General features: G+C 40.3%; 1 protein-coding gene across 13 annotated transcripts in view; it reads right to left on the reverse strand.

Annotated features, from left to right (window-relative positions):
- LPP (LIM domain containing preferred translocation partner in lipoma) overlaps window positions 1-12,635 on the reverse strand; it is a 628,850-nt gene that overhangs the window by 103,796 nt on the left and 512,419 nt on the right. For all 13 annotated transcript variants that reach the window (XM_037131738.2, XM_037131739.2, XM_037131740.2 and 10 more), the window contains one exon: window positions 5,857-6,026. In XM_037131738.2, coding sequence (XP_036987633.2) covers window positions 5,857-6,026 — 170 coding nt within the window. The remainder of the gene's footprint in view (window positions 1-5,856; window positions 6,027-12,635) is intronic.

Genomic DNA, 12,635 nt, shown 5'->3' on the forward strand with positions numbered 1-12,635 from the left:
ATATTTATGCCTTCAAACAAGAGGCATTTCAGGGAAAGCCATATGTAAATGCTCAAGAAAAGATAGGGGCTTACTGGTTTTCACCGGTGTAAGCTCAGCATTTCAGATTCTGTAATACCATGAGGCATAATTCATGAGCTTATGGACTAAAAGGTTAGAAAAAGAAGATGATAATCCCACGGAGCTGTCGGTATGTGCTTGTTTTTAGAAGGCTGAACATTAATTTCTGGGCGGTACTATGAACCCAGCAATACATGCAAGTTAGAAGAGCTGTTCCTAATCTTCACATCGTCTTTTACTTTGAAAGTATCAGCCTTGGCTGGTGTGGCTCTATGGATTGAGCACCCACCTGTGAACCAAAGAGTTGCCAGTTCAATTCCCAGATCAGACCACATACCTGGGTTGTGGGCCAGGTCTCCAGTAGGGGGTGTGTGAGAGGCAACCACACATTGATATTTCCCTCCCTCTTTCTCCCTACCTTCCCCTCTGTCTAAAAATAAATAAAATCTTAAAAAAAAGAAAGTATAAAAGCTGCGTGTACAATAATAGATGCTGGGAAGTGTTATAGAATGTAAAGGGCTATATAAATAAATGGAAGAGAAAACTATTTGCAGTTGTTAGCATAATAAAATCTCTTAAAATATTTGACAAATTTTCAGCTTTCTTAAACCAGTCTTTTTTTTTCTTCTGGGAGAATACTAGTGGAGTGACACAGGAATATAAAGAAGAAAATACCTTTGCATGTGCGCATGTACATATGTGTACATGTGTGCGAGTGTGTGCCGTGAAAGGGACAGACTCCGTGCAGAGGAGAGAGCAGTGGTGCGCTATTAAGAAAAGAGAAGGAGGGAAGTGCATGTGAGTTTTTCAGGTTTGGTCTGAACTGGCAGTTCATTTCCCAATATCCACAGAAAGCCCTGGCCATAACTTCCTTTAAAACATTTTATTAGGAAGAATTGAGCTTAAAAAAGAATAACTTTCCAAAAGATGTGAGATACCTACTGTTTAATGGTGGTTGAAAAGTTAGACTGTTTTAACTGTAGCCATTTAGTGACATAAGGAAGCAAAAAAACCACTCCTGTGTTGGCCACTAATGTGCCAAATTCAGGAGCATCGAAATGTTTAGTGTCCTGTGGAGTTGGCTTCCTATTTCCTGAGGCATTTTAATCACTTGGATCTTAACTCTAATAAAAATGTTTGTACCAACTTCCACCGCTGGAGAGTTAGGACTAGGATTTCCTCCCCTCTGAGTAAGAGCCCTGGTTGAGGGGCAGATCCTTGGCTGCCTTCTGTAAACAGAGTTGCTGAGACTCACTGATGTGCAGTGTTTAGAGACCCAGACTCTTGAGTGATGCTAAGAACACAGAAATTCTTTTGTAAATCAGCACTTACGGGTAAACCTGTCTCGTTAAGGGCAGAAGGACACATAAGTAGGAGGTTCTGTGGCCACTCTTCATACTCATACCAACATAAAAACTTTCTTAAGCCAAACACAGAAGTCTTCTCATATATGTCCTCATATTCCTTCTACAATACCTATTGATTTTGGTATTTCCATAGAAACACAGCTGTGAATTACCCCAAACTTAGAGTATTTCTAAATTGCATCGGATTATGACAAGGGAAAAGGCGATGCCAATAATCTCATTGATCAAAGCAAACCCTAATATTAATGAACAATTTCATGATATACAAAATACCATACTTGTTCATTCCTTCTCTTGGAAGACAGGAAAGAAGTTGATGTCTCCCTTTAACAATGTGTATCCTGGTGCTAAGAAATTAAATGACTTACCCAAAGTCACACCAGGAGACCAAGTACTGGAACCAACATATTCTACTTTTATCAATTTACTTCCCATGGGAGCTTAGTGTTTCCCATTAAGCTGCTCGCTTACACAGATCCACAAGAACAATCAAAATGAAGCTTTTCAGAGGTCTATCACCAAAGCAGAAACACATCTCACTGATTTTGCTAACAATTATACAAATTCAAACTGAAATAACTATTAGATAATGTACTTATTAAATTGATTCCAAATAAATGTAAAGTTTTCAATAGTGGATAGGTTAGAGTTTAACATACTGCTTCATTGCTGCGATGGCTCTGTAAACTAAAAAATCTTTCTAAACTGTGTCATATAAATAAAAAAAGTTATGCTAACAAAGTAAATCAAAATAAAATATATGGAAATTTTAATAATTTATAGGCAAGCTGTTTACCATATTGAAAGATTAGAACATGCCCAATACCTTTCTAGTGCAAGTGGCTTTAAAATTTAGTGTGTAATATAATGTAGAACTAAATATGTAAAAGGCTAAAAATAAAGATTATTAACCATCAAAAGCTAATACATATTTCTATGAAGTCAATTGATAGGAAAAATAAAAGTATGTATAAAATTATTAAAGAGAATTACAGTGCTGTACAGCATCAAATTTATTTAATTGTAGTTATGTGTGTGTGCTTAAGAATTTAAGAGACTATAAAAAATCTGACTAATCATTGAAACAAATATGAAGACATTATTGGTATAGTTTTCCTCAAAATTATGTTCATATTTAACCTAACTATAATTTAAAGTTGGTCAGTTTAGGCAAGAATAAATTTATGTTAGATTGGTTTACTTCTTGGCCTCAGACCATCAAACACAGGTGGTCTGTACAGAGAAATAAGTAAATAAACGACTATCTTCAATATACTGATTTAGAATTTAGATGAACACCCACCAACGGAAGCCTAGGGCCTGGGTTTGCTCCGCTCTGTACAGGATGCCTTTCAGACATGGGTTCCCACTGGTGGGACAAGAGGCAGTTTGGATGACCTCGCATGCATTTGTTCTAAGGGCTTTGGTTCCAGGAGGGATACACACAGCTTTCCTAGTCCCCACAAAAGAAAACTGCGCATTCCTAATGTGGCAGCTTATTGGACTTAGGAAAATGCAGAAGAAATTAAAATGCTAACACATCCATCTGGGGGCTTAAGGGCTAGGCCCAACTCTAAAATCAATACTGAACAAGGGTCTCTGAGTAAAGCTTAACTGAATTCTGACAAGGATTAAATTACATTTTAGAGTCACCATGGATAGAGCTCGTTAAAGAAAAATCATGATTAAAGGTTCTTATGAGTGAGAGCATTCAAAAGGATGGTCGGAATTTCCATTACTGGAATTCACCCAGGGCTTCCACGGGATGTGACCACCTCTCAGATGCTGCTCCTCGTCATAGTCACAGCATAGTTATCGGGCAACTGAAGCAAACAGCTGCGGCCTGGAGACTCCGGAGCTCCAGTGCCGGGAATGGAGATAGGAACCTGAGCCTGCGCGCCGCAGAAACCCTCGATTTAGCAAGATTCGGCCCTCTTCTGTCTCATTACACACTCAGGAGAGCAAGCGAAGCATTTAAAATGGGACGGTGCTACACTTGACAGGTTAAAATGATCTCCTCAAGTCCAATGAATCTCACTGCACATGCAAGGTCCTTATATTCAGAAATCCTGAACAGGCCAGAAAGCTCGTCAGAATTAATCTCAGGACAGCATTCACTTCAGCACTATTCCTTGAGTTAAAAATGTATGCTTTATAAGGATATCCTCATTTCTCACCTTTATTCTCTAAAATCTATCTATCTATCTATCTATCTATCTATCTATCTATCTATCTATCTATCTATCCATCCATCCATCCTCACCTGAGGACATGCTCACTGATTTGAGAGAGAGAGAGAAGGGAAGGAGAAAGAGACGGAGAGAAACACTGATGTGAGAGAGAAACATGGAGTGGTTGCCAGTCACATGCGCCCCAACCAGAGACCAAACATGAAACCTGGGCATGTGTCCTGACCAGGAATTGAACCCGTGAGCTTTTGGTTCACAGGATAAGGCTCCAACCAACTGGACCACAGTGGCCAAGGCAGATTGCCTCATTTCACATTCACAAACCTTTGGATAAAATCCTGCAAGCACCCCACTACAGACATGAGGCAACTGAGGCTTAGAACGATCAAGTTACATCTCCCAGGAAGACAAGACATTAAGTGACAGAACCAAATTCAGACCCATGCTCTTCACCTCACATTACGTTGTTTCCCCATATTGTTCATATTATTACTCGTTCATAAAGGACAAAGGAAAAACTGAAGAAGCCTGCCACGGGAGCTTCATTAAAGCAGCAAGAATCAACAGGCAGTCCAAAAATAGATGGACAATGGACACAGGAGCTACAAAACACAGCAGTCTGTGATCAGTGTAAGGACACACAGCCACACACACTTGCTTCTGTAGGCCCTGCTGACCCCACGGCCACAGAGCTCACTGCAATAGTGTAACGATGTCATAGTGGTGGTCCGATGTGAATGTCATTGCAAATGACAGTCTGCACAATCTGTTGACAAAGGCTGGGACTTTGTGATTTTCTCTTTCTGACAAAGACTTCAAAGGGTGACATTTGAAATAGTCTTATTTACTACAGAGGTAAGCTTTTGTTCACTAGATTTCCCCCGATATGCAATTGCTCTTTCCAAATCTTTGTTTATGTTCTGGACAAACTGAAACTATGTGATGTTTGCAAAAACCACTGGACTACAAGTGCCAACAAGTGAATAGAGCCCTGGCTTGAACTGTAATGATAGAAGATAAGAAGTCACTTTCTTCCTCTCTGTCTCTGTTCTCACTTCTTAAAATGAAGAGTTTAGACAGACACATGATCTTAATTTTTTTTCCAGCTGTAACATTGTATGGTGCTATAATGATGCTGTGTATGTGTTTAAGTTGCCTTTGTGGAGAAAAAGGAAATAAAATTGAACTTAAGACATGCAAAGCATTAAATCCTGTGAGATCTTAATCTTGAAGAACTTTCAGATCTGTGCTAGCGTCTCCAGGGCTGCAGGGAGTTAGAGCTGTCAGGTTATCGGAAAATGCCAATGAGGTCAGAAACTGCTGCAGCAAACTTGAAACTTGGGGATCTACAAAGCCATGTACAACACCCAATGTCTTACAACGAAAGCTTCTTTTATGTTGAAATACCTGGGCACTGAGGGCCAAACCACAGCTCTTTTGTGGGTTTGCAAAAGAGTACTACTTTCTCCACTAGCATGTGTTAAACAGGCACACTAATGTCACGCAGAAGAATAAAGAAATTTACATTAAAAAATTTTCTGTTCACCCATTAAATTGCTCTGTCATTCAATAGCTTAATGCACAGACTTAAATAGCTTGGCAAAAAGCTAAGATAAAGTGACCGTGAGCATTTTTTAGGCACCCAGTGACATTATTAAAGCATAGTTGTGTTCTTAAAAAGAAAATAATTATTAGCTCAGTCAGCACTCTGTTTAAGGTGTTTATAATACAGGTTTCCCCATTTGCATCATTGAAAACCTTCTGGGCATGATATGAAAACTTCTGGATAGAAAAGAGGTGATTGAAAGGGCCCAGGAGTTTGAAAGCAACTGAAAGTCCAGAAGCCCTGTAACATTCCTCAACAAATACTGACGACTTCAAGTACAGGCTGAGACTTGACATGAAGAGGTGTGATGTTGCCACTTGGGAAACTCTCTGATGCTTCAGAGGGGAACATGCTAGCTTGTATACTCATGCTTGAGATACACAGGGTGATGGTCTTCCCAGCAGACTGTTAACTCACCTTGGCAGCCCCAAGGTGAGTTAACACCTTCCTGACTTCATAGGAACACGTGGGAAAAATTAAGCTATGCCAATTGACACACACACATATGTTGAAGTCTGGAGAGAAGTAAAGAGCTGATGGCTATGTGCTGATGGCTATGTGCTATGTGGGATGATCGGCCCTTTGCCAAAGAAAATATCTTTGCCAAGCACCCGAGGACCAAATCTGAACTTACAATGTAGCAGGGCTCACAGTAGGCTTTCTTCTCCACAGCATAGAAGGGCTGCCCTCGGAGCTTGTTGCTGCAGACGATGCACGTGAAGCAGTCCACGTGGAAGACCTGGTCCATGGCAGTGCATCCTGTGCCTTCCCCAACCACATTTTCCCCACAGCGAGCACAGCGGCCTGAAATAAAAAAAGGATAGGCTGTTAAGGACACACCAAGGAACACTTTTGGTCCTGCTGTGGAAGACCACATGGGGCAGACAGCAGATTTGCAATGTCAGCAGCAATAGGACCACCACTGTCACCACCATTGCCACGAGAGTCACCATTATCCCCTGGACACCCAGCAGATGGGAATTTTACATGAAGTGGTTGAGGAGTGGGCCATCACAGGCCAAGATCCCACAGAAAATGACAGAGCAGAACTGGAGTCTCCTGATCTCGCAGCCAGGGCCCCGACTGCTCTCACACGGACATCTAAGGAAGATAGCTCAGCACAGTAGACACAGAGGGCCTTGTCTGTGAAAGCCTTTCTCCTCTCTGGAGAGTCTACATGTCCAGTTAGACTGTGAGGGAACGGCGTCCAAACTCAAACTTGAACTCCTTTGACAAAAGCCCTGGTCGTGAAACCTTTGCAGCCAGCTCTCTGTGACAGGCAGGTCAAAAGGCTGTCCCTATTATTTCCAGACAGCTCTGACTGCTAGGAAGTGCTTTCTCCCTCTAACTGCTCCCCACTAGTTCTGATCCTGTCTCCTGGGGATTCATGGAACAGCTCTCTCTCTTATACCCGGCAATCTTTAAATCACTGCAGTTCACTTGGTGTTGCCTCCACATCTGTTCTAGTTTGAACATCCTTACACCCTGCAACAGTTCTGCACACTTCAGGGTTCGAGTCCCTCAAGGCCCTGAGTTCTGCAAACTTTCAGTATTCTTAGATTTATTTGTGGGGCATCCAGCCCACATACGGTTATCAGGTTTTGCTTTTAAAAATTCACATGAAGTTTTAAATGACAATAAATCAGAATTTAAGAAAAATTTATGTCAGCAAGAGGCATTGTGCTGGTTGCAATCTGTATCTATGTGTGGCTCTGTCATGGGGATGTTGAATCAGAGGTCAGATCCATGCCCAACTATCCTTTATTTCTACTCCGTAGCTACAGGTCACTGGGAATGGCAGCAAGAGTCTGTAGGCTTTTCTGGATAAACTAGAGCAAACCCAGTGCTCCATATGTGCCAGGCATTTTCTAGGTGCTTTTAATATATCAACTCATTTCACACTCACAACAAGCTATGTAATAGGTACTGTTATTTTTCCTATTTTACAGATGAGGAAACTGAGTCACAAGAATGGTTAACTAACTTCACACTCAAGCTGTCTTGTTTCAGCATCTCTAGGCTTCACCACTATACAGTCTTGCTTCTGCCTGGCCCTGGGCATCAGGATTGAAAACATACCTGACATTATAAAGAAATTTCTCACGGAAGATCGCTATCAGCCCTCCATCACACTGGATTGACAACCATTTCACACCTAAAAATAGGAGGGCTAAATGTTTCGACTTGGGAGAAAAGAGGCAAATATATTTCCAATCCTCTGTAGTTTTATTTGGCCCTGAAAAGTATGTCTTTATATTCTGTTGTGGGATTTGAATGTCTTTACAGTATAGCCCATCATCACTGCCCTAAGGACTAAGGAATATCAGGTGTTGGGAAAAGAGTCATTTCCACTAAAACTAGTGTGTTGTGAAGTAAATATGTTCTTGACATTTGATCAAAACAGTGTGGTTTAATTTGCAAACTTTTATCCAAGAGTTTACTTGTACCTGTTTTTATTATAAGATATATAACCTTAGAAAGGTATGTTTAACATTTTGGACGTTCACTGTTGTTAATAACCAAAGTAGGCTATTTCATATGGCACTATTTTTGTGATTGTTCAGAAACAAGAACAACAACAACTCTGAATTGGTTTATTAAAAAGTTCACTGAGCTATGTTTGAAAGTGATGTGAAAATTCTGAGAGCTTCCTGGTACTATTTGACAACACTTCATTACAGAAAACATACTGGGGATTATAGGCAAGGCATGCAGTCTAATTTTTAAAGAGTCATCAAATACTTGGCACTTAAACTTTTCTTTTTCAACTGCTTGGGCAGAATCATCACACTCATCCCCACATAAACAGATTCATTTTCTATATATAGGAGCCTGTTCATTAAAATTTACATGCATATTAATATGAAGTAGTATTTATGTTATTATCTGTACTACTATTTTTCTACTTTCTATGAGTCATATTCAAATCACTGATCTCTTTTCCTTGGTATAAATAAGTAATGCAATAAAATAGTAATAATAAAAAATGTAGGTTTAAGAACAACAGAAAAAATTATACAAACTACATGGCAATACTCTGAGCTGAATGGCACTGTTATTGCACATTGAGTAAGCACCACTCAACAGAGGTGATGTGGTACATATGAAATTTTAAAGAATGTGATTATGAAGAGTAAGCTGGATTCCTAAGAAGATTATACTCCAAATTGACAAATTTTAAATTTGTTAAGTCTAGATCTACAAAATTAGTTTTAATTATTCCTCTTTCCCTTTCTAGATGCCACACTGGATTCCTTGATAGTCATTCAAGGACCACCAGTGACCTGCGCACCATACCTTGGGGGAAAAATAGTTCTGACCAATGTTACCGATTGTTGGTCGTGCAGGCCTACGAGGCACACAGAGGTAGCGATTATGATCCAGACAACAGCTGCCCAGGGTGTAACGTCTGGAATCCAAGGGTCTGAGCCTACATGGCAGAAGGAGAGTTTGAGAACCCAGGGGAGATTTCGATCACTGATTAGATGGAAAGGTCAGAGAAGAGCCCTAAAGGTCAAGATGAAATGTCTGGAATTCAAATGTCTTGAATTCACATTCTCTTCAGGACATTCCCAGGTATCTACTCTGTCCAGTACTGTATTTGGCTTCTGTGGGACACACGTGAATGATCAGACAGATCATCACTTTGCACAGTCATTATGAGACCACAATCACATGAGAAAGTGTCACATGACAAAATGCAATGGAAATGTGGAAGGAAAATCACATCTGAGAAGACTCCAGAAAGTTTCTGCAGAGAAAGAGGCATTCAAGCCCAACCTTAGCAGATGGAATTTTGACTGATGGGAATGGAAGAGAAAACAAACAAACAAACAAACAAAACTCATTTTTCTAAGGTGCACTGAATCCAAAAACACTGCCGTGATTTGGTGCTGGCACAAGATTTTGTCTTCTCAGTCATGAAAGCAGATAAACTACGTTCATAAGGAACGGTCCTCCTTTATATTTTGGAGAATATTCTTCCACAGTGGGTCAGACTAATATGCTGGACCCAGACATGACCAGCTCTTCTCCTTCTTGTATTTTTCCTGTTCTTGGGAGAAATCGGGGACACTGGGCTCGAGGGCAGTCTGGCACCCTTAAAAATCACAAGCACAGAAAAAGAGTGAAGAACAAAAATTAAAAATAGCCCTGCACATCAACAGGACAGTAAAGGTGCCCGAATGTTCTTTTTTTTTACATTAACAAAAACTTACAAACTCCATGCCTTTTAGGGAGGCATTCAGAATGAAAAGAAAATTACTCAAGAACAGTGCACCCTTACCCTTACAGGGGCTTACACCACACGCCACTGAAGGCATACTACATTCTTAATGCTCTTATCTCAGCACTTTCAAATAAAGAAAGCAAGTGGAACTGTACAGACTCCCAGGCATCAAAGCATGAGGAAACATAGTTGATTAGGGGCCAGTAGCAATCCTGGGGTCAAGTTAAAATGCAAGGCTGAGATGAGGAGCTTGTTGGCAGGGCTTAGCACAGTAACTTAAAAAATGTGAGGACAGAGGATCATACAACCTGGGGAGAACTTTGTCAGTGAATGAAGACACCTGAACAACAACAGCAGCAAAAGAGCCAATTTACATATTATTGCCTGTTATGTATGTTGCTCTATGTCAACTGTGGGGACAGTCGGGAATCTTTCTCCCCCTTCCCTCCCCCTTTTCTTCTCAACTATAGCAACCTCTGCAAGGCCTCTGAAATACTTCCTCCCTACCACATGTCTGCTACCTACATTGGGTTTCATTATCTCTCGTGGGCCTTTGCAATAGCTTCCTGATTGCTCCGCTATCTCCGATTTACTTCCTCTTACAAATGGAAAGGCTTTATGGAAGTCTTAGACCTTGAGCAAGTCTGGACAGTTACACAGTTTTGGAACAAGTCATTTTTACCAATGGCATGTATAGGGGGTGATATTACAGGCCAATCAACACGTTGAGCCGTCAGGTGGAGCAGCAGAATACAAGTTTTAAAATTGAACAGTTCCAGCTTTCTCTTTTCATAATGTAAACTTATAGGTTTCCTTTATAATGTGAAAATAAAACATTCAGTACACCCATAGGCCATAGACTCTGTTTTACAAACAACATTTGTTTTGGAGGGGGGGACCAAAAATGTCCATAGCCACTTGGAGAGCTGGTGCCATGGTGACCAGCGGTGACATACTCCCAAACTTGTACATTATTCAGTATCAAGAATAAAATAGGAAATGTATGCAGAAGTCAAGCCAGGTCACATTTGTCTTCATGTCCTCCTTGCTACTTGACTTATAATGAAAATTTCAGGCACAAGCAAAATTAATAACCTATCTTTAAGTATTATAAAGAATTGAAACTTTACATGTCAATTGTACAATATATCAGCTTTCTCACTGGACACCTTCTAAAATAATCTGAACAAAGATCTGTTCCAAAGGCTGAGTCACTAAGTGTATAACAGGGCAGCGAAATGATAGTGAAGTGCACCTAGAAAAAAAGCTTGCCCCAATTGTGTGTGTGTGTATGGCCTGTGTGTGTGCATGTGTGTGTGTGTATAGTCTGTTTAGAAAGTACCTAGCCACACAATACAAAAAATAGAGACATTTATTGAAAAATATACAAAATACAAGAAACATTGTACAAAGCACAATGACACCTCAGTCCCCTTCAAAGCATGCACCTTGTGACCTCACACAGTTCTCCCGGTCACCACCAGCTGCCCTGTCATATTTTTCTGAATCTCACTGATGTTCTGAAATCTCTTCCCTTTAAAGGCGAGTTTAGTTTTGGGGAATGCCAGAAGTCACAGGGTACCAAATCTTGCCTGTAGGGGGACTGAGTCACCCGGATCCTTGATCTTTGTTGATTGCAGCCCATACACGTTCAACATTCTCAGGTTTCTGCTTGTTGTAGGTCCTCCAGAAGGTAGACTACTTTCAACAGATTCTCAACCGTCTTTGAAGCATTTGTGCCACACTTTTATTTGAGCTTCACTCATTGCATCATCCATGAAAGCCTCCTAAATATCTGAATAGTTTCCACGGAGGAATGTTCTAGTTTAATGCAAAATTTGACACAGATTCACTGTTCTAATCACTTAGTCATTTTGAATGCTCACACAAACCTTTCTCGTTATATTAACAATAGTTGGACTTTTTCCAGACAGACCTTGTACATAGCAACTGGAGTTATTGTCCTAAAGGACAGCCTCCATTAGGCTGATTCAGAAATTATTCTCCACTGAAGGTCCAAAAATATATTAGAACAAGTTTGCATTCTGTCTGTGACAGGTTCGTATAACATTCACTGAAGGTTCTAGTCTGATGGCATTTTTTAATCACCAGAGCTTTTATTTTATGGAACCCTGCAGCATCAATGCGTGTAATGAGGAGGTTTTTAAACTGCATTAAGTTCTAGGACAGTAATTCTCAGTCTTGCCTGTATGTTGGAATTATCTGGAAAACTATTTTTTAAAAATTTACTGATCTCTGGGTCCCTGATCCAGAGGTTCTGAAATTGTTGGTCTGAATGAGATGGAATATTTAAAGCTTACAGGTGATTCTACTGTTCAGCCAAGTTGAGCCACTTTCCAAGGGTGCCTATTTCTGTTCTGCTTGTGAGGAAAACAGCTGACAAGTATCGCCCAAACAGGTTTCATCTGCATGCAAAACAGTTCTGAGGCAGACGGGTAACAATGGGCTGGCTGGAAAAAAAGCAAATTCTGTGGCATTATAACATATGTTGCTTTTCACCAACAAGAGTACTCTCCCTTATGTCTTAGTCTGAAGAGTTTTCAAGGCCTTTCCACCCATTGATAACTACACGAACAGAATCTGCTAAGTTTTCTCAGAAACTGTTTTGCCAGCACCAAGCCAGAGAAAGCAGTTCCCTTCATTAGAAGCACTGCTATGGGACAGACTTCTTGTGTGTCACCAATGGCCGTAGGCAATACGGAATCTACAGAGAACGTCAACTGATAGCAATTTAAGTAAAGGTGTGGTGTCGCACATTACACCACGCATCAAATTTAGTCATTATTATTTTCTTGGACTCTGTCTTTAAATAATGTAGCAATATTTAGCCTCTCATGGTTAGTGCTACTGAGCTTTGTGAATACTTGAATTCTTATCAGATTTTAAAAGCCAGACACTAGAACATATCCTCTTCTCTCACTGTGCTTGTATATAGGAGGGGAGACCCCCCCCAAACTGGAATTTACTTATAAAAAATTGTATATTTATTCTCATACGTTTAAAACTCAGTTACCTTCAAAGGACTCTCCATTTGATGCAATATACCTATCAAGATGTTTTTTTTCCACTGCTCAAAACAGTTTTTGAACTTGTCAATATTGATACCTTTTCGTGCTCCTGCTGTTTTTTGTTTCATGTCTTCCACATCAGTAAATTGTTTCCCT

Source organism: Artibeus jamaicensis, unplaced genomic scaffold, assembly GCF_021234435.1.
Source record: "Artibeus jamaicensis isolate MK-2021 breed Jamaican fruit bat unplaced genomic scaffold, CSHL_Jam_final scaffold_474, whole genome shotgun sequence".
Taxonomy (NCBI): domain Eukaryota; kingdom Metazoa; phylum Chordata; class Mammalia; order Chiroptera; family Phyllostomidae; genus Artibeus; species Artibeus jamaicensis.